Genomic DNA, 22,234 nt, shown 5'->3' on the forward strand with positions numbered 1-22,234 from the left:
TCATTTTTCTATTGAGTTTTTAATTTCTGATATGTTTTGTTTTTAATTTCCAATAGCTCTTCAATATTATCCAAATGTTCCTTTTTTGTAGAATTGTTTTTGTTTCATGAATGTAGTACCTTATCTCTCTGGTGTTACCGTGATCTTTTTGTTTCCAATTACGATTTTTTTCTTCTTTCCATGAGTTCTCGTCGTTCTGTTATTTCCTTTTTTCTTATTCGTGTTTTATAGATGCAATCACTTATTTTTATCCCTCAAAAGATATTAATTATAGTTGAGGTTTTTTAAAAAGCTGTCTTCTGATTCCTGGATTCGCCCTCTTTTCTCTGAGTCCCTATTTGCTATGTCTGCTTTCCATTTGAAGGCCTCCCAATGTTCAGCACTGAACACTTGCGATCTGGTTGTCTGTAAATATTTAAGAATGGCACACAAGCGCAGGACCGCAGGCAGGACCGCAGGACGGGAGAAGCAGCCTCTGACCCCGCTCTCCCTCGCACTCCCCCCGCAGCAGCGCCCAGGGGCGCTGGGAGAGGAGGGGACTGAAGAGAAGGTCTGTTTCTCCGCTCTCCTCATCCTGTGCGTCCCCGCATTTCTTGATTTGGTTTTGAAAGGTGGGCAGGGCTCCCTCTGACTCTCCCTGACTTCTCCCTGGATTTAATTTAACTTTCTCTCCCCAGGACCTACTGTGGGTTCTGACTAGATGCTCCCTTCTCCTCACTGACTCCTCTGTCACACACTCAATATACAAGTGGAGATGTAAAAAAAAAAAAAAAAAGAATGGCACACAAAACACTGGTTGGAAGATCTGTATGTGCGGATTGGGCTTGTCAACTGGCGGGCTTCACCCAGAGCCTTTGTTGAAATGTTACTTTCTACGCAAGGCCTTCCACGTCACTCTATTTAAAAACATCGCTGGAATTCCCATGCCTCTTGCTTATTTTTCTCTAATTTATTTACCACCTAATATATTGAATACTTTACTTACTTATTTTGTTTATTGTGTGTCTTTCCCCTTCAAATGGAGGCCCCTTGAGGCCGGGAATTTGTGTCTGTTTATTTACTGCGATACCTACAGCACGCAGAAGACCACCTGCACATAGTAGGCACTTGATAAATATCTGTTAGGTGTTTGAATAAATTAATAAATGAATGAATGAACGATCAGGTGCAGATCCCCCAACTGTTGGTGCCTGGATGTTTTTCAAGCCCTTCAGTTTCTCCTACTCCTTGGCTACAGGGTTGGGGCTTCCTTCAGTTCTGGCTGCCAAACCAGCGGGGGGGGGGGGGGGGGGGGTGCAGGGAGATTTTTGGCAGCCCCCGGTCAGTGTACAGACTCTCCCAGAATCTTCTGTTTTCTGTCGGCTCCTTGCTAAGTAATTCCATGTGAAACACAGGGATAGAAAATACTATAATCCAAAGAGACCTGAGAAACTGGCATAGGAGGTTGGCAGAGGAAAGCAAGAATAACCAGGCAAAACATGCATAGCCAAAGCTCTACTCCTGCTTACTTTAAAAAGCAAGTGACTCACTCCCCTGTGCATGTCTCATTTTAGTAACTGCCTACCGTCTGCTGCCTCCAGCCTGGCCCCCAATTCAAGGCTGTCCAAAGATGGCCCTTAAGGAGAGACACAGCCATGGGTACTAAATGGGCCCGTGTGGCCGAGAGCAGTGAGTGTTGCTGGCCACTATCTAGACATCTGGATGTAAGAGAAAGCCATGCTCCCCAATTCACTGCACCATAGAAATTGTTAGTGGTTCTGGAAATATTTGAAAGAACTGGATTCCTGATATATTTGAAATAAAATTCCTTTCTTAAATTAATAGGGCTATGTTCTTGTTAAATACATTGAACATTGGAAGGGGCAGAACTTAATCTTACTAATTAGTGGAAGAGTATTCTGGCCTGGTCCCTTTAAGCACAAGTGGTATTTAAACATGGGCTTCTACCTATGCAGAGACTTGTATTTCCTGTGTCCAGGTGACTTTTCTGGCGAGCGTGCAGGACTGAAGAAAGAAGGGGAAGGAAGGGTATTAGGAGAGCCAACGAAAGCGAAAGCGCAGAACTTTGTGTAACCTCTCTGGGCTGCACCTAGCACACCCGGGGTTTCATTCCCAATGGCTGTTCCTGCCCAATGGGCTTCTCCCTCCCAGCCAGCAAGGCTGCCGCCTCCGGGCAGCCCCTACAGCCCAGCTTTCTTGGGAGGGAGCAGAGCAACTGCCTTTTCACTTTCCTTTTGTGTGTCTTGTGAAACTTGCACTTCTTCACACATAAAATTACAAGTTGTTTTTAAGGTAGAGTTTTGCACTGTCTTTCCTTAGGAATCTTCCAGGTCACCCTGAGGAATGGGTATGGATGCTCTTTAACACAATCTGCCCCGGGTTCTACCCAGAGGTGTCACATGGGTCCTCCATTCCCAGAGGATCCACTGGGGGAATGGAGGACCAACAACCCCTGGGAAGGTCAAATTAGCTGAGCTTGAAGCTGTGGCCACAAAGTTGTCCCCCAGCATCTAGAATGCATGCGATTAGTGACAGCAATCATACACGGACAATCATACAAGAACTAGGATAATTTTGTTATTATAAGGTACTCACACTACCTGTGAAGCAATGTATTGTTATTTGAAAGTGGACTTGTATTAGTTGTAAATGTATACTGCAAACTCCAGGACAACTACTAAACAAATAAAAAAGAGTTAAAAAATAACATGCTATGAAAGGAGAAAAAAATGGAATCATATAAAATTCTCAATTAAAACCACAAAAGGGAGAAAAAGAATTAAAGACAAAAATAGGAATAATGAATAAGGGCAACAAATAGAAAGCAGTAGCAAATATGGTAGATATTAATCCAAGTATATGAATAATCACTTAGAATGTCTAAACATACCAATTAAGAGAGATTGTCAGAGTGGATAAAAAAACAAGACTCAACTATATGTTGTCTATAAGAAATTCACTTTAAATATAAAGATGCATATAGATTAAAAGTAAGTAAATGAAGAAAGATACACCAGGCTAACACTAATCAAAAGAAAGCAGGAGTAGCTATATTGATTTTAGGCAGAGCAGACTTCAAGGCAAAGAAAGTTACCAAGGATTAAGAGAGGTGTGCCACATAAAAATGAGGGAATAAATTCTCCAAGAAGACATAGCAATCCTTAACATGTATGTGACTAACAAAAGAAGACCAAAATGCATGAGGCAAAACCTGATAGAACTTCAAAGAACAATAGATAAACTCACTATGATAGTTGGAGACTTCAACACCCTCTGAGAACTGGACAGATCCAACAGGCAGCAAATCAATAAGCACATATTGAACTCAACAGCACCTTCAATCAATGGGATGTAACATTATAGACTATATAGACTATATTCAATAGCAGAATACACATTCTTCCCAAGCTCACATGGACTACCCACCAGGATAAACCACATATTGGGCCATAACAAATTTAAGAGAATAGAATTCATACAAATTTAAAAGAATAGAAATCATACAATATCTGCTCTCAGACTACAATGGAATTAAGCTAGCAATCAGTAACAGAAAGATACCTGGAAAATCTTAAAATACATGAGGATTAAAGAACAACACTTCCAAAACACACAAGTCAAATAAGAAATCTCAAAAGAAAATTTTGATCTAAATTAAAATGAAAAGAGAACTTATCAAAATGTGTGGGATGTAGCAAAAGCAGTGCTTTGAGGAAATTTTATATCACTGAGTGCGGATATTAAAAAAGATCTAAAATCAGTCATCTAAGCTTCTAGCTTAGGGAACTATAAAGAGAAGAGCAAATTAAACCCAGATTAAGTAGAAAAAAAGAAATAATAAAAAGTAGAACATAAACCAATAAAATTGAAAACAGAAAAGCGGTAGAAAAAAAACAAAAAACCAAAAGCTAGTTCTTTGAAAAGATCAGTGAAATCAACAGGTCTCTAACCAGGCTAAAAGAAGAGGTGGGACGCAAATTGCTAATACCAAAAATGAGAGAGGATACATCCTTGTCGATCCATGGACATGAAAAGGGTAATTAAAGGAACATTGAACAACTCTGTGCCCACAAATTTGATGACCTCGCTGAAATGGACCAATTTCTTAAAAGATACAATTTCCCAAAACTCAAGATGAAATAGACAATTTGAATAGGCCTAAACCTATGAAAGAAATTGAATCAATAATTAATAACCTCCCCAAACAGAAAATTATCAGGCCCAGATAGATTCACTGGTGAATTCTAGCAAACATTTAAGGAAGAAATTATAACAATTTTCTACTATCTCTTTCAGAGGATAGAAACAGAAGGCTTGAATTCATTCTATGAGATCAGCATTATCCTAATCCTGAAACCAGAGAAGACGTCATAAAAAACCTACAGTCCAATATCTCTCATAAATACAGATGCCAAAGTTCTCAACAAAATATTAGCCAATCAAATCCAACAACACATACAAGGAATTATATACCTCAACCAAGTAGACTTATCTCAGATTTTCAGGACTGATTCAACACATGAAAATCAATTAATTACAACCATTCACATTAACAGGGTAACCCAAAGAAATCACATGATCATATCAATAGATCATATCAGAAAAAGTATTTGATAAAATCCAGCACTCATTCATGGTAAAAACTCTCAGTAAACTAACAATAGAGGGATACTTCCTCGACTTGGTAAAGAATATCTACAAAAAAAAACCTCACAGCTAATATCATACATAATGGTAAGAAACTGGAAGCTTCCTCACTAAGATCAGGTACAAGGTACAAGGCCAGAATGTCCCCTCTCACCATTCCTTTTCAACATTTCACTGGAAATTCTAGCTAATTCAGTAAGACAAGAAAAGGAAACAAAAGGTATACCGACTGGGAAGGAAGAACTAAAACTTTCCTTGTTCACAGATGACACAATCATCTATGTAAAAAATCCAAAGACTGAGGGAAAAAAACCCTTCAGGAACTAATGAGCAATTATAGCAAGGTTGCAGCTGTACACCACCAAGAGTGAACCCTGAGGTAAACTGAGGACTTTGTGTGATTCCAATGTGTCAATGCATGTTCATCAACTGTGACCTATGTAGCCCTAGAGTGGGGGATGCTGATAATGGGAGAGGCTGTGCAAGTGTGGGAGCAAGGGCTACATGGGAACTCCCTGAACCTTCTGCTGACTTTTGCTGTGAATTTAAAGCTGCTCTAAAAAAATAAATTATATATATATTTTAAAACTTATGCTCTTGGCCTCAACAAACTTCACTTTGCATATAAACTTTGACCCCTCTCCTTTCGCTGAGACATGGGAAAGGGACAACAATGGATGATGTTGGGGAAACAGCCTCCCTGCGGGCACCTCCAGCTTGGAGGAGGATGTGGGGATGAGTCATATAAGGTCATAAGCAGGTAAGCAGAACCAGGCCCTAAACTCAGTTTTACTCCTTGGACCTTCCAGATGTACTAAATCAGCATCTGCGACATGTTAGTGGAACTGAATGTTTGATTTGTCCTGGGTGCTAGCAGCAGAGCAGCAGCAGCCTGAACAGGTGCTAAGCTTGTCGAATTCACCCAGAGACACCCACGAGGCTTGGGAAGGCTCTGCCAGGCCCATCAGGCTGCCAGCTTTACCTGGGAACGTTTCAGAGTCTCTAATATGCTAGTGTGCACCGTGAGTTTCCAAAGTCATCATGGTTAGGTCTGATCAAGCAATTCAATCGATTAACCCTTCCCCTGGGAACAGACCTTTCTCTCTTTCTTTAAAAAAACAAAAACAAAAACAAAAACTTTATTTAGGCGTAGTCTATGGCTCACATAACTCACCCATTTCAGTTATACAATTCAATGAAGAGCGTCCATCTGAGCTGCACCGTTGCTCCAGGAACATGAAATTGCTGCTCCAAGGGGAGATTTCTATGGTTTAAAAGCAACATGGACTGAATTCAAACCCTGGTTAGGCTACTTCCTAGATGTGTGCCTGTGGCTATGCCAATTTCTCTGGTTTGAGCTCTCACTATGAGAATTAACGTCAATTAAGAGAGCTGCCCTTCTCTCTGACCATTTCATATCAGGATATGCTATTTGTTTCTGGTCACCAGCCTTGGGTTATTTATTTCAAACATTAACCACAAAGGTGGCATGTTAACCAGTCCTATCATTTGGAGAATGGTGATCAGATTAGACCCTGGGACAGTTTCCGGAGAAGGGAGTCGAGGGAAGAGGATGGAGGTAGGGGAGGAGAGATGACCTTGATAACTCCTTGACCTTGGAGTTATCCTTGCAAGGAAGCTCAATGGTGCCTCTCCCAGGACATGTCCAGTTTGCTCTTCCCACAGACCAGCAGTGTTGCAGCACCTTCAGAGGGAGCTGCCACCCCAGCCTCAGCTGGATGGAGGCACCCTTTTCTTGGCATTCTTATGGGGGCTGTTTGCTGGCTGGTAGAGCACTTGGGTTTTGGAATCAGGTTCCGGTTCTTCCCAGTTCTGTCATTTACTAACTACATGGCCTTGTGCTTTTACTCACTGCTCACTTTAGAATGGAGATACTGACAGCAACCTGGCTCATGGGGCTGCTGGAACTATATGATAATATTAATTAATGCGAATACTAATAATGTCAAGAGTATACGTATCACCCCCTTTATTCCTCCCAATGAAACGATGAGGTTGCTACATCCAGTAGCTCCATTTCACAAATGAGCAAACAACGTCCAGAGAGGTCACTTCGTGTGTCCGAGGTCACACGTGAGAGGCGGAGCTGCGATCGGATTCAAACCGGGCAGTCTGGTTTCATCACCCTTGTGTTTAGTCACCCCACCAGACTACTCTCCTGCACTCTACTGTCTCTCCTAAAGGAAATAATACAGGAATTGTGCCTGGCATTAGTAACAGTGCAATAAGTGATAATATTGAAATAGTAAGTAATACCTCAATTTCCCCAGGCCTCACCCGCCGATGGAGTTCATACCAACAGTAATAACAGAAATTTCACTTCATCACACCTCTGCTTGCATGACCCGGGTCCCTAAGTCTCTCAAAGTTACTGCTGGGATATCTCACCTGGATCTCCAGCCCTCCCACACTTGCCCCTCCCTGAAGGCCCTGCCCTTGAAGTCCCTTCTGCTGTGAGTGTCCTCCATCCCTCTTCACAGGGCTAAACGCCCTGGGCCCTCAGCAGACATGGGCCATCAGAGTCAGCACTGTCATCTTGGAGACTAGCAACTCTTGTCAACTGTGTGCTGTTACAGTTAGCAGACGTCTCTTAAGCAACTATTATGTTTTGGAAATGATGCCAGAAGATACAAGATACAAGCAACCAGTATGTCCAGACTGGTACCCTATGGCAGCTTAGGAACCCCTGGCGTCTACTAAGTCCCATACAAGATCAGCCTTTCTTACCATATTCATTTAAAATAGTGAGGGTTGTAAAATAGAAAGCTTTGTTGTTGGTGGTGATGTATAGCTTAGGAAAATGCCCAGGCAATTCTTGACAGTATCTATTTACTTTATTTAAATGGTCTTTACATTTGAATTCTTGCCAAGGAAATGTCCTAACTTTTACTTCCATCTGGCCAAGCTAAGCATTTGAACCTCCCCTGGGCCTTGCAGCATTGGAATCCACCCTCCTAGCATCACCAGGGCTTCTATTTGTGGCCTCTCGGGGTTTTGATATGCCATAATTCCCTTGGAGGCAATTTGCTCTTCAGAGGAAGTCTCTGTAAATTGAGAAAACCTCCCCCACTCCTCCTCCAACCAGGGGGACAGACGACCCAAGAACAACAATGTGTTGTCACCTCGGTGACCATGGGGACAGACTCAGACATGAAATTTCTATGAAAATAGAAATCATCTACACAAACGGGGGGGATTGTAGTTATTTTCCTACGGCCTTAAAGTTACTAAAAGTGAAGGGAAAGCAAGATACTCCAATCAGGAGGAGGAAAGGAAAAGCGCTCAGAAGCCGGAGGCAGACCTGTGTGAGGGGCAGTGGCTAATCAGTAATTTCCTGCTGTCTGTCATAAGCAGTCCTAGGGCTCACAAAACTGGTTTAACCAAACATTTGTCCTATAGGCCCTTGGCTTCAAAGTTAGTTATTTATGACTGTGCTTCAATATCGCTTTCAATTCTTAAGGGCAGCTGAGTCTTTTTTTAAAAAGCAGAAAACGAAAAGGTAGACCATTTTCAGGCAAAAAAAAAAAAAAAGTATTCTGAGGTAGTAGCAAAATCTGTCATTGTAAACAAGACAGGCACTAAGTCATAGATGAGGGCCTATGCTGCCGTTAGGGAAAATGTTTTGGTTTGTTTTTGAGTTACAGTACTCCCCTGAGGATCTTTCAGGCCAGGTTTCCTACAAAGGAAGAAGGGCTGAGATCCCATCTCCTTTCCACTTCATTTAAAAAATAATACACTGTGGCCACTAAATTGCGTGCTGTTTTCCTAAATGGGAGCAAATAAGAGAGCTCTTTGCTTTGAACATGTAAAAGAGAAAGCCAGTCACTCATACTAACGCTGATCATTAGCTCATTGTTGAGCATTTAGCTGTCACAGTAGGCCGGACAACTAAGGTTTTGAGGACATAGCCTGCTGCATGCCAGGGGAATCATTTGCATGCAGTTATGGAATTGTTTGCATGAAGTCAAACACTATGTTTAACACTGGAAGCCATTTCTGCCTCATTTTGTCCAATAAGAACTCTTCTGCACCCCCAAATGCATCTTGTTGCCCAATCTCCAATAGAGACTCCCAGGCAGAGGTGTCCCCAAGGATCATTTTGTACATGTTCTGCAACCCCCCTCAATGGCCCAACATTTATTCACTTTTCCATTGTATGTTCATCAACTCTCCAGCCAGCCAGCTGCCCTGGTCACCCCAGGTCTCATGACTATTAACTCAGGCTACTCCTGAGACAGGGCACACAGAGCTTCAAGTGTGAGCATACTTTTCATTTGCATTTGCAAGTTTTGTCTATTCCAGCTGAGGCAAGCTGGCCTTTTCAGGGCCATTTATTTAACATACAGCCTGAGTCAGTCCCTGTGCTTAGTGGAAGGTTGGAGAGTGGTTCACAAAGAAAATCAAGACATGGTCCCTGCTCTCAAGTTCTTGCCCAGTAGAGACCACCAATACCTAATAGGCAATAAGTACCACAAAAGAGCTAAGAAAGCCCTAGCTGGTTTTGCTCAGTGGATAGAGCATCGGCCTGCAGACTGAAGGGTCACGGGTTCGATTCCGGTCAAGGGGACATGCCTGGGTTGTGGGCTCAATCCCCACTAGGGGGCGTGCAGGAGGCAGCTGATCAATGATTCTCTTTCATCATTGATGTTTCTCTCTCTCCCCCTCTCCCTCTCTAAAATAAAATTTAAAAAAAAAAGAGCTAATAAAGACACATGTACAAGCAACTAATTCTTCCTGGGAGAGTCATAGAAAGCAAAAGAGATAGGATTTTTAAGCTGGGCTTTACAGGATATGCAAGAGTTTGCAAAGTAGACAGGGGATGGGAACCCAAACCAAGCCACAGGAAGTGTACGAGGTGTGCAAGTATATAGATAATCTGGATGAACAGTCCCGAATGTCAAAGTAGAAAAGATGGGGTAGGTTATGAAAGGCAATGAGGACTGTGAAGGTTCTTCCATAGGCAACAGTTGTCTTCGAGGAGAGTGTGTTCCCAGGTCAGATTTGTGTCAGGAACACTATTCCAAAGCAACTGTGGAGGACTTTATGGATACAGTAGCCTTTACTGACAATGTGGGAAGCCTGGGGAGAGGTTGTAATATATAGTGCACAATCTATCCACGTGTTAGGGCTTCCTGGTCTCTCTCCTGCTCCTATCTGTGCTCCTCAGCTCTGAGAAGTTCCAAATTCTTCTTCTATTTTTTTTTTTAAACTTTTAAATAGCCCAGATAGCATGACTCAGTGGTTGACCAGTCAGGGTTGCAGCTTGATCCCCAATCGGGGGCATGCAGGAGGCAGCCAATCAATGATTCTTTGTCAGCATTGATGTTTCTCTCGCTCTCCTTCTCCCTTCCTCTCTAAAATCAATAAAAATATTTTTAAAAACTTTTAAATATGTTTTTAAATTTTTATGTATTGATTGATTTTAGAGTGAGAAAAGGAGAGAGAAAGAAAGAAGAAGTGAGAGAGAGATATAAACATCTATTTATTGTTCCACTTGGCTGATTCTTGTATGTGCCCTGATGGGGATAGAACCTGCAACCCTGGCATAGCAGGACTACGCTCTAACTAGCTGAGCTACCCGGCCAGGGTAAAAGTTCCAAATTCTTAAGTCCATTATGCAGAGCCAACATTCAAGCCTGCAGAAGGCTCATTTCTATGCTAAAGAATTATCAAAGCACTTTTTCTAAGTAAAGACAGTTATATTGTTAGGAGAAATTGTGGTAATAGCTGCTAAATATAATTTTCTATAGAAGTTATAAATTTATTTCATTACACGCATATGAATCATCTACAATATCAGCAATATTCTAAAAGTTGTACACATAATGGAAATTTTTTGTGAAACATAATTATTGATAAACACAAGGCAGTATTCCCAAATTCACTCCAGCATTTCAACATCCAAGATAAAATAATGATAGAACACTGTGGTAAACTTATTTTTTAAAAAAGGTTTATTTGTTACAAAATGTTAAATACTAAAGCTAAAAACATATAAATTCAGATCAGGCTATATTAAAATACACACATATCCTTCTTTGCAAAATTATTAAAGATTTAATTAAACAGATGCTTTAAATAAAATAAAATACTCTTGAGGACTTTTTTTGTATAATTAACTGTATCAGTGTAGTGTAGTTTTAAAAATAATAGTTGAAAAGTTTATCTGTCTTGAAAGTCAAATTTATCCAAATCTTCAGTTTTCTACTACAGCCCAATATAAAGCCACCATGCTGGCTTGGACTAAATGAATTTCAGTTATGTTGCTGAAACTTCTATATTACAAGCCAGCTTTTCTACAGTATGACACAAGTAGCCAGAAGTATACAAAGGGTTACATAAGGTGAAAACCTGGCCCAGAAAGAGAAGGCCTTAGCTCTACCATACAGTCTCTTCTCTAATTAAAATGATTGGTAAATATATTGAAGCAGAGATGAGCACAGAGCACACATTCATATAGAAATAATCTTTCAATTAAAACCAAAACCAAAAGAGTACTCATTTCTCCAAGATAGCTAGAGATTATTTTATAATGTCTTGTTATTTTAAATTGAGTGAATTCAAATATTTTAATCTAGATTTCAAAACTAATTTGATTACTATTCTGAGCAGCTCTGAAGAGCCATGACATTTGCGTGTTTGAGTCGCTCACACAGGTGGTAAAGAACTTTTATAATAAAAACTACATGCTGAACACCAACAGAGCATCAACTTCCACACTCAGCTCCAATCGAACGACCTAAAACCTATATGTAGTACATTTAAATGTTAAATTGTATTTGCAAGAATATATTTTGCTTTAGAACTTTTATGTTTCAATTTCCTAGATTAAAAGTTACTGATTTAGAATTTTAAGTGCTCTAATTCATATAGGGGTAAGCATATGCTTATGAAGAATAAAATGCTGTCACTGCATTTTAAAAGTTCTTAAAAGTGAATGAATTTCTGGAAATCCACTACAGTGTCTATTCTTTACCATGCTAGTGCATGCCCACTGGGATTTACCAAGTTGATTAGCTCAAGTGATTAAAATTCAAAAAGACATAAAATGCATTCCAGTAATCTTCATCAACACAATTCAGTTAAAACACAATTCAGTTAAAATCCGGTTTCTTGGGAGAAATATGTAGAGAATTTTTATTTTTCCTCTCTGACAGTGTTGGTATACATCCAAGGACTAACTGTATGTGATTCTAATACTATAGCGTCAAACTGTTTAATCAAACCTTTGGACAGTTGGGAAACTATATGTATTCTAAAGTAATTGAAAATTAAAAAATACATATATCCAATACTGAATTTTACTACAGATGAAAATGATGCCAACAATAACACAGTAATCTGGTTTTCTCTCTCTCTCTGCTCGTGTAATTATTTCTGTTGACATGAAACACAAGAGAAACTAGAATTCTGTCCTCTATCCTAGTACCGTTTTCTCTACATGGAACAAGTACTTCACTTATATCCTTTCTTTTAACTTACTGGGTAATCTTGAAGGACAAAACTCATGCTACTCCTCATCAAATAGCTTTGCGGTCCTCAAAAGAATTCAAATAATTCAAGCCACCGACATCCTAATCTTAGTAAATACACTAAAACAAAAACATCTTGAGCCTTCGATAGCAAATTCTCTAAAAAGCACGTTTTTCTATGAGCATCTTCGTAAATACGTATAAAAGTCACGGTGGTCAGTCGGTTTTACCAATATCCGGGTCCTACAGAAAGATCCACAAAGTATTGGCTCATCTGGCACAGAGCCAGAACTGTGCGTGTCTTACAGACAACACAACACAACACAACACACACACCTCTCACTCGCTAGTCGCGGTGGCAGAGGCCCTGGGAGGAACACATTTCCCCAAAGCTCCCAGAACCCCACACGCCCTCTTCCCTCCAGAAAGCCTCCTTCTCTTCCCTCGGCATCGGTGCCTCTTTTCTACTTTCAGGAACAATGATGTCTGAGCAAGAAAACACAGTCCATATCCCCCGACAAGACAGACCTAATTTTGGAGGCACAGCACCAAGTGAAAAGGCAGGGCCCTTCTTCAAACATTGTTATGAATTTCAAGATGGAACCAAGCAGGGGCCCTTCTAAGCTCTGACCCTCTACGACCACACAGTTCCCTGGCCATCCCATCATCCTGCCTTAGGTTTCCTACCTAATCTGAATCCCAGGGCAGAGACAAGGTGGCTCGGTTGGGTTGTTCAGACGAAAAACAGAATTTTTTTCTTTTGATGGTTCCAACACGGATGTGAAAACAGGTGTCATTTCACATTCAAAATGTCAGGCAAAATTCGACTTCTGGAGTCTCTGATTGATCAGTCGTCCCCTAGATTTTTCATTATAGAAACAGTCACACTGGGTCTCTACATGCCCCTAATTTTAACAAAGCCATTAATCAGACATGATGAAATTTCCGTATTAATCCTACATGATTTCTAAAACATTTCAACGTTTCTTAACTGGGAGAGGAATTAATATCGCCAAAGCAACAGGTCATCTTAAAGGGAATAAGTAGCTGCACAACCGCTTTATACACTATGTGAAGCCTAGGTTTAGCGTGTAGTATATTTTGTTCCCTTTTAAGATCACGATCATTGTTTTTTCAAGGAGAGCTAGTAAACACATTAAGCTTTATGGTGACTTTCGCCCCCACGCCACATCCATATATATATATTTTAACGCCCATGTTTCGGTCACAAGAATTTTACTGGTACGCAGAGGTATCCCATTCTTCATAATGATAGTAATTTTAAAAGTGTGTGTACATAAAAGTGCCAGGTTACATGACTAAGCAACGACACTTCCGGGAGTGAATATACTTCCTGTATTCCGCAAGCTGCTTCAAGTACAGATTCGATGGCCATCTGTGCTTTTCAACGAAACTGCGTTCTTCCACTAAAATTTTTAGAAAAAAAAAAGTTAATTGAACATATTTTATTTGGGATCGAGTTTAGGTATGAATTATTGGCTTCCTGTTGAATGGATGACATCCACGCTCTTCTATATACTCCTTACTCTTCCCTCAAGCCTTCCAAAATCATTAAATACAACTTTGGTTAAATCAGTCATCAGGATACATCTTTCCATCACTTCATCAAGTAGTATTTGATAATGTGTTTATATATATAAAACTTTTTTTTTTCATGTAATTGTTTCTTTTTCTTTTGTAACTAACACAACCTCCCAAACGCTTTTAAAGTCCCCTCTGTCCTGTCTCCCACCAAGCCAGAGTGATCAGGTAGCCCATCCATCCCTGCAGGGCTGGGGGTGTTGCCCTGGAGACCCTTTCCTCCCGAACTTGTACCCTATTGCTTCCTAGGCCTGCTTCATGCTTTCGTGTTGGTCCAGGCACTCCTGACGCCAGGTCCTTCCCTTGGTCGATTCTCTAGTTTGGGTGAAGCAGAAGCTTTCTTAGCTTCCTGAAAAGGGCAGGCACATAAGAAGTATTTTTGAGACCTTGCTTGTGATGAAACGTCTTTCATCTCCTCACACACAATTCGTAATTTGGTTTGCTACAGAGTGCTGGAGACAGCACTGAGCAGATCTTCTCAATCTGCTGTCTCAAGGCCTTCACTCCTGGGATAACTCCTTGTATTATTTCTTGATAATTTCTTCCCCACTGTTTTTTACTAGTATTATCTGTATTAACTTCTATTATTCAGATATTTCACTTCCTGGATTGAGCCTCCATTTTTATTTATTTTTTTTAACTTTTCTTTCCGGTCTTTTTGTCCTTCTTTCTGGGAGATATCATTACTTTAGATTATTTTTGGGTTTTTTTTTTGCTATCATCTTTGTAATGTCCAAAAATGACTTCCTATTCTTGTATTGCTTTTTTGAAAATTGTGGTAAAATATACGTAAAATAAAATGAACCATCTTGACCATTTTTAAGTGCACAGTGTATGATAAGTGGTGTTAAATACATCCATGTTGTCGTGCAACCAAGCACCAGACGCTCCATCTTGCAAAACTGAAACTGTGCCGATTAAACAACAACTCGCTATCCCTGCCCCCTCTGTCCCTGGAAACCACCATTCTACTCCCCGTCTTTACAACTGTAACATTCTATCCCTGCTTTTTATAGCTGTCTCTTATGCTTTGAGGATATTAATTTTAAAGGTTTTTGTTTGTTTTCTTCTACTCCTTGTGCTCTTGTGTCTCTTTATTCCTCTAAGTTCCTTCTTGTGAGATAATAGAAAATATATATTGGTCTCCGCACCCAGTTCTTGACACAGAGGCTCCTGAAAGCCTTGTGATTTCCTGGGTGGTATTATCATCTTTTATTCTAATTAGGCAATTCTGGGTGGGCTCCTGATGAGGGCTGGTCATCGAAAAGACATGATTAGAAGTTTGGCCCTAGCTGATTTGGCTCAGTGGATAGAGCATTGGCCTGTGGACTGAAAGGTCCTGGGTTCGATTCCAGTCAAGGGCACATGCTCGCATTGCAGGCCTGATCCCCAGTAGGGGATCAATGATTCTCTCTCAACATTGATGTTTCTATCTCTCTCTCCCTTCCTCTTTGAAATCAATAAAAATATATTATTTTTTTTAAAAAAGAAGTTTGGACTTTCAGCATCCCCCCTTCCTGACCCCACCATTCTCTTAAGAAGGAAAAGGACTGAAAATGGAGTTGATGACCAATCATGCCTGCATAAATGAAGTGTCCATAAAAATCCCCAAAGTACGAGGTTCAGGGAGCTTCCAGGTTGGTGAACACATCCACGTGCGGGGAGGGTGATATACTCCAATTCCACTGGACATGAGCTCCTGCACTCGGGACCCCCCAGACCTCTCCCTATGTATCTCTTCATCTAGCTATTCATCTGTATCCTTTAAGAAACTGGTAAACTTAAGTAAGTGCATCCCTGCCTTGTGTGAGCCAATCTAGCAAGTTAACTGAACCCGTGGAGGGGGTCATTGGAACCTCTGATCTATACCAGTTGCTCAGAAATACTGGACTTGGACTGGTGTCTGAAGTGGGGTGGGGGATGGTCTTGTGGGACTGAGCCCTTAACCTGTGGGATCTGGCACTCTCACTATCACCAGGTCATAGCTGGTGGTGGGAAGAACTGCTTGCTGTGGGGTAAAACCCCACACATTTGGTGATCAGAAGTGTCAAAAGTGAAGTGTTCTGTGTGAGTAGTAAAGACCACACGGGATAAAGACTCACAGGAAAGTAACACAGGTGGAAAGACTGTAGGTTTTTCCTATTCACTTCTCTCTTGATTTTATTCATTGTGTCTTGGTTTGGGTATCTATCGTTCAGGTTGGATATTGCCTCAAATATCTGTTAATCCTCAGTTATCCTATATAATACAAGGCTAATATGCAAATAGACCGAATGGCGGAACGACCGGTCGCTATTACATGCACTGACCACTAGGGGGCAGATGCCCAATGCAGTAGCTGCCCCCTGGTGGTCAGTGCGCTTCTACAGGGGGAGCACTGCTCAGCCAGAAGCCCTGAGTCGGGCTCATGGCTGACGAGCGCAGTGACGGTATTGGGAGCCTCTCCCGACTCCGCAGAAGCGCTAAGGATGTCTGACTGACGGCTCAGGCCCATGGGGAGCGGGTCTAAGCCGTCAGTCGGACATCCCCCGAGGGCTCCTGGACTGTGAGAGGGTGCAGGCTGGGCTGAGAGACCCCCCCCCGCCCCCCCGCCGCCCGAGTGCACAAAATTCATGCCTGGGTGGTATTGTGTATGGCAAAAGCTTCTTAATCAACATGAAAGTAAATCTACTGCTTTCAGCCCCAAGCCTCATCCCACTTTCTAAAATACCTGGTACCTCAAATTTCTAAGGTTTTTGGTATTTCCCTGGGTGAATAAGCTTGTTTCTTATCAGTATTCCCTTCTGTGGGAACTCAGGTTTCCTCCTGCTAAGTCAGTTTCCACTTCTCCATCTACTGTTTGACCTCAACTATTGTAATTTGGATTAACAAGGTCTTGCCTGAATAAAGAGAAATGACCTAGCTACTCAGGAAAATTAGTTCTACGTTTCACTAAGAAGCAAAGGTGACATAAAACTACTCCCTTAGTTAAGATAAAATAACTGAAAAAATGTTATTACAGATGAGCTCTGGCCAACAACAACAACAAACAAGACAAAAAAACTCCATAGTATCTATAATAATAAAAGCATAATATGCTAATTAGACTTCTGGGACGAAGCCAGGGCTGCAGCCGCTGGATCGAGGCAGCCGCAGCTACAAAGGTCTACTCTTGCACGAATTTCATGCATCGGGTCTCTAGTAAAATACATAACACAATATTCAGCTAAATTAAACTAGCTGTGAGAATAATGGCTCCATAAATGCCAACGGTAACATATTCCTATGCACTGCTGTTTGCTTTCATGAGTCCAGTCTATAAAACGTCTAATATTTAATGAGCTATTTCACTGAGTTCTGATGCATTAGTGCTAGAATTGACAAGAGATCTTTTCCAGTCTCACCTTTCAATTTCTAAACACCCCTAAATAAGAAAAATTCTCCGTTAAAACAATTTGCAGAATTCCAGTAATAATTTTTCAAACTAAAATAGGCAATTCTTTAAGAAAGCTCTGAAGTGATTGTGACAAGAACCCTTTGAACTTAAAGTGACCCTGTGACGTGGGCCAGGTGTAAGGCAATATGGAGGAGAGGTGACTGTGACACTCTGGAAGACATGGCAGCTACTGCTTAGTTCTGGGTGGTTGTTGTGTGGGAAGATGGGCCAGAGTAGCCAGATCTTCAACTTTTCAAAAGAAGCCAAAAATTTAGATTTTTTTAATGTAACACGTTACAATTTTTAAATGTTGACACTCAATTTAAAACAAACAAACAAAAACCATGTGGTCCAAACAGACTACCAGTTTGTGACCATCTATTTAGACTATCAAATTCTCCCTTACCCACAGGGGGTTTTCCTGCCCAACAGGAGGATCACTGCAGGCCCTGGACATAAGCAGGCACCACGGATCCAGAGCACTCGTGACACCCTTTCATTCCCATCAAAGGAACACAGAAAATCACCGACACAGCCTCATCTTCTTACCGCGCCTTTTCAAACTATACCCTCGGGCCCTGCTTTTCACTATGCCAGGGGGTCATATATCCTTTATAGGTAATTGTATAAGTAATCAAATAAAAATTAATAACTCAAAGGACTTACAGGGCATCTTTCTCCTAGGTTGTAACAGCATTCTCCATGTGTATCATGCATTTATACAATATAGTAAGTGGAAAATAAACCTTATTTTTTGTTTACAAGTGAAGGTGACCTGAGGTAGCATAATGAAGGTAGTTCTGAAATCGAAATGTTCCTTCATTTCATTTTAATTGACTTCTGAACGAATAACTGTATAAGAATGTCTATACGAACAGCAAGCAGAATGTGCTTTTTTGTTTCTTTCTTGCACAAAGTGGATGGTTTGTGCTGTGCTGCTTTGATTTGTTTTGTTACTCTACAGCACTAGGAGTTGAATTCTACATTAAAGAGGCTTCCACTCGCCATTCAATGTTTGTTGTCTGGCTATGAATGTCTGTCAAGGCGTCTGCCAAAAACTGACTATTTCTTGGTTTCCTTAACTGTACAAGGAGCTGAATGAAACCAGGCACTTTCACTTTGTTTTAGCAGCAGATTCTCTTATACAAGTAAGATTTTATGTGGAAGGCTAAGATATAAAGCAGATAAAAGTGGAATTACTCTGGTTGAAGGTGTGAGGAAAATATCCAAGAAGCACAACCGTAGCCTTGTCTTCCCTCTACTTCTCTTGGCTCCTTCCTCTTCCCTCTCTCACTCCCCACTCTCCACCCCACCCCAGAAGACCTTCAAGCATCTCCAAGGAGTTCTCTGTGTAGAGTGTGAGACTGCTTGATTAGGTGATCTTTAATTTCCTTTCCCTCTTAATCTGATTATTCCTTGAATCAATTCTAGGTAATAATGTGAGCAAACCACTGTATCTAAGTAATCATCTACTCTGATGACTAGTCTATTTCATTTTCTTTCCTCTTATGTAACACTGAGAAGCTCAACTTTTGATTGATTTTAATTTTTATAATTTATCTTAAAAATCACACTACACATATTTTCTCTGCACATTTAAGTTTTGCAACCCTCTTTGATCCATAAATAATTGCTACTCGCAGGTAATACAGTGAACTCCTATATAGATGAACTTAATAGATATAGGTATTAGTACAATAGAACTATATATTATAAACAATACACAACAGATACATTTCTTATATTAAAAAACGTTTTTCAGTCAGTACTGCTTAAATTTTGCTTCTGACTTGGGTGGTTAAAACCAAGATCCTGTTTATCAAAACCAAATGCCACCAGAGGCCACTTTATCACTACACTTCAGGGAAAAAGTGCATTTAAAAATGATGGGAGCTATAAAACAATCATTAGAAAACTTCTTGTGTAATATAGGTCAAGCTACTTACATAAAGTGTCCTCAATGACCGCACTGCGTATTTAAAAGGAATGTATTACATTGATTTTTTAATTTTTAAAAACTACTATTCCTATATAAATTATGTTTCAAATCTAAGAACAAAGAACATAAAGTTTTCTTTCAACACAATAATTGCAATCTACCTGAAAGATCCTGAAATTCAGGCTTTTGACTGAAGATGAGGTAGTTAGTGGCAATGAAATGAAGTAGCCAGGTTGAAAGGCAATCAGAGTGGTGAAACTGCAAGAGAAATGGAAAGTGAAACAGTATTGTAAATAATGACCTTCAATACGATGATTAAATAAGAGAGAATGGTCTGGAGAACCCGTGGAGAGCCCCAATCCATGTTTAAGGTGTCTGTATATACGATGCAGCCTCCAGCCTACTCTGATAGCAGAAAGGAAAAGGGAGCATTAATAACAAATAATAATAAAATTACATCAATGGAGACACCAAATCAAATAAATAACAAGTTACTGCTGCTGCAGTGGCTGAATATCTTTAAGCAGATGTATGGTTGCATCCGTGGTTCACAAAGGCTATCTGAGGTTCTTGAAGATTTTGTTTAAGCTTTCAATCTAAGGTCATGGCCTTCACTAACTGCACTTGTATCTGTGCAAGATTATAGCCAGCAAAGGTATACACTTGGCCAAGAAATTCATCTGAGGAGCAAACTAAAAATTACTTAGAGGAGGAAGTGTCATCAACCAAAGGTTATGGTGGCACTGTGTACGTATTTCTATGAGGTTATGTTTGAATAGTTGCTTTTAACTCAGATGTACTGTTACACTGAGCAGGATTCCCAGCATATTTCTCATTCTGTTTCAATAGCTAATGGAGGGGGAACTCTGAGCAACTTGGCCATGACATCATCACCTTGGTGCCAATCCAGTGACACTCACTGATGTATGTAACCACTCAATTCAGAGTGTGGTAACTTGGTGGCAGGAAACTTGGATATATGAGTGTAGTTCTTTTTATTATTATTACAGTAAATTATACATAAAATTTACCATTTTTAAGTGCAACCATCACCACTATCTATTTTCAGAACTTTTTATTATCCAAAACTGAAAGTTTTTACCCATTAAATAATAAGTCCCCTTTCCCCTTAGCCCCAGTCCCTGGTAATCACTATTTTATTTAACCTTTATGAATCTGACTATTCCAAGTACCTCATATAAGTTGAATTATACAGTATTTGTCCTTTTTCTGTCTGGTTTATTTTACTTAGTGTAATGTCCTCAAGGTTCATCCATGTTGCAGCATATATTAAAATTTCATTCTTTTTAAGGATGAGTAATACTCTATTGTATGTACATACCACACTTCATTTATTCTTTCATTTGTTGATGGACATTTAGGTTGTTTCCACTTTTAGGCTATATATAGCTCTGTTAAGGACAATCAAAAATATGTAAAAAATAAGTAATACTAAATTGAGGAAAGATTTGTAATCTGAAATCTTAAGGAAGAAACTCAAGTATTGCTCTTTTAAAAAGTTATAATGTGGGAATATGTTTTAACATTTCAATTCATAGGTCTCTCTGATTCTTATTAAACAACAGAATTTTTGAGTTGTATGAAACTTTATAGTTCATCTAATCCTATATCAGATTTTAACAATCTTTTTTTCACCTTGTATTTTAGCAGATGAATGTGAATGATCTGAAGGGAATAGAGCAAGAACATGTAGCTATTTTAACAGAAGCCACCAACACTATTAGATGATTAACCAGAGCATCTAACCTACCAACAGAGTTCAGAACATTGCTGATGGCTGTGACTTTGAAAGAGAAGGGAGATCACAGAAATAAATAGCTGCCTACAAAAACATAATTCAAATGCAGAATTTTATTTTTGACCGAAATTTAAGATATCCTAAGTGTGGGCTCTTGGCAAGAGATGGGATGCTATAAACTAACTACTTGTGGGCAAAAATGTATGCTGAACTGAGAAAATAGGTTTAAACTTAAATAAACAAAAGAATAAAAAAGAATAGGCATTAAAAAACACACCTGTAAACCAAATGCTGTAGCATTTAACAGCTCTGTAATGAATAATAATGGTGCAGAAAGTACCTAGAAACTCACCAGGAAAAGATCAGAAACAAAACTGGTAGCCCGAAGCAGCCAAATATATTAATGCACAGATTATAAAGAAGTTGAGTTTAAAACTTTAATATGAAGAGTAAATAGGACTTCACAGGAATCACAAAGTTTGGCTAGAAAGGGTTAAAAGTGGAGTAGAGATAAGGAAATCTCTACCTCAATCCCAAGGAACTGGTCGATTAGGGAAAGAAGCCGGTATTTTATGTTAAGAGTTCAACTTGATGGAAATATATGGACCTAAAAAGTGGAAACAAGGTAAAGAATTGAGAGAGTTTAGGGACAAGTGGAAGCGGAAATGAGAAAATACTAAAACTGCTAATCTATATTGAAGGTATGAATGATGCTTTCCTGACACACAGTACACAGCTGGCAGAGATGATGAAAGGATTAGAAATTTCAATTACTCAGAGAGCTACTAGAAGTCTAAGTCTGCTAAAACAATTTCACCTCCTAGAAGTCAGAGAAACAATGAGGAAAAGGTTAACTAAATTCTGACTACAGGATGAACTGGCTAGTGAAGTAGAACCTCAAACTAGAAACTTCAAAGAGAACTTAGGGAGAAAACTATCCTGTTATCTGAAACCCATAATTCCAAACTAGGGACCATCAGGAATAGAATAGAGGAAAGCTGATAAGCGTAGGCTTAATCTTAGCAAATAGAAACATTATCAGAAACAGTAAAATTTAAAAAGAATTATTTCCGAATTTTAAAATTCAAGAGAAAAACAAGTATAATCACATAATCAGAAACCACACAGTTGGGGGAAATAGATCAGGAAGAATTTATGACAATGCAATCATAAATGATGCTGGTGATGTGTGTGTATGTGTGTTTGTGTATGTGTGTGTGTATTTGTGGGGAGGGGGCACTTAAAGGAAATCAATGCAATCATACTGAAAATTCTCTTATGTATAAACTATCTACTTGAAAGGATATTACACGAGGCCCAGGCCAGGTAGCTCAGGTGGTTAGAGCGTCATCCCAATATGCCAAGGTTGCAGGTTCAAT

The 22,234-nt window shown here is 39.8% G+C and overlaps 1 protein-coding gene across 2 annotated transcripts in view; it reads right to left on the reverse strand.

Annotated features, from left to right (window-relative positions):
* Window positions 1-10,469: 10,469 nt before the first annotated feature.
* Window positions 10,470-22,234, reverse strand: part of RHOBTB3 (Rho related BTB domain containing 3) — a 53,788-nt gene continuing 42,023 nt past the window's right edge. For both annotated transcript variants that reach the window (XM_028149877.2, XM_008144527.3), the window contains exons 11-12: window positions 19,258-19,354; window positions 10,470-13,567 (exon numbers count right to left, since the gene is read on the reverse strand). In XM_028149877.2, coding sequence (XP_028005678.1) covers window positions 13,452-13,567; window positions 19,258-19,354 — 213 coding nt within the window. In that variant the 3' untranslated portion in view covers window positions 10,470-13,451. The remainder of the gene's footprint in view (window positions 13,568-19,257; window positions 19,355-22,234) is intronic.

The sequence above is a fragment of the Eptesicus fuscus genome, chromosome 4, assembly GCF_027574615.1.
Source record: "Eptesicus fuscus isolate TK198812 chromosome 4, DD_ASM_mEF_20220401, whole genome shotgun sequence".
In the NCBI taxonomy this organism is placed as follows: domain Eukaryota; kingdom Metazoa; phylum Chordata; class Mammalia; order Chiroptera; family Vespertilionidae; genus Eptesicus; species Eptesicus fuscus.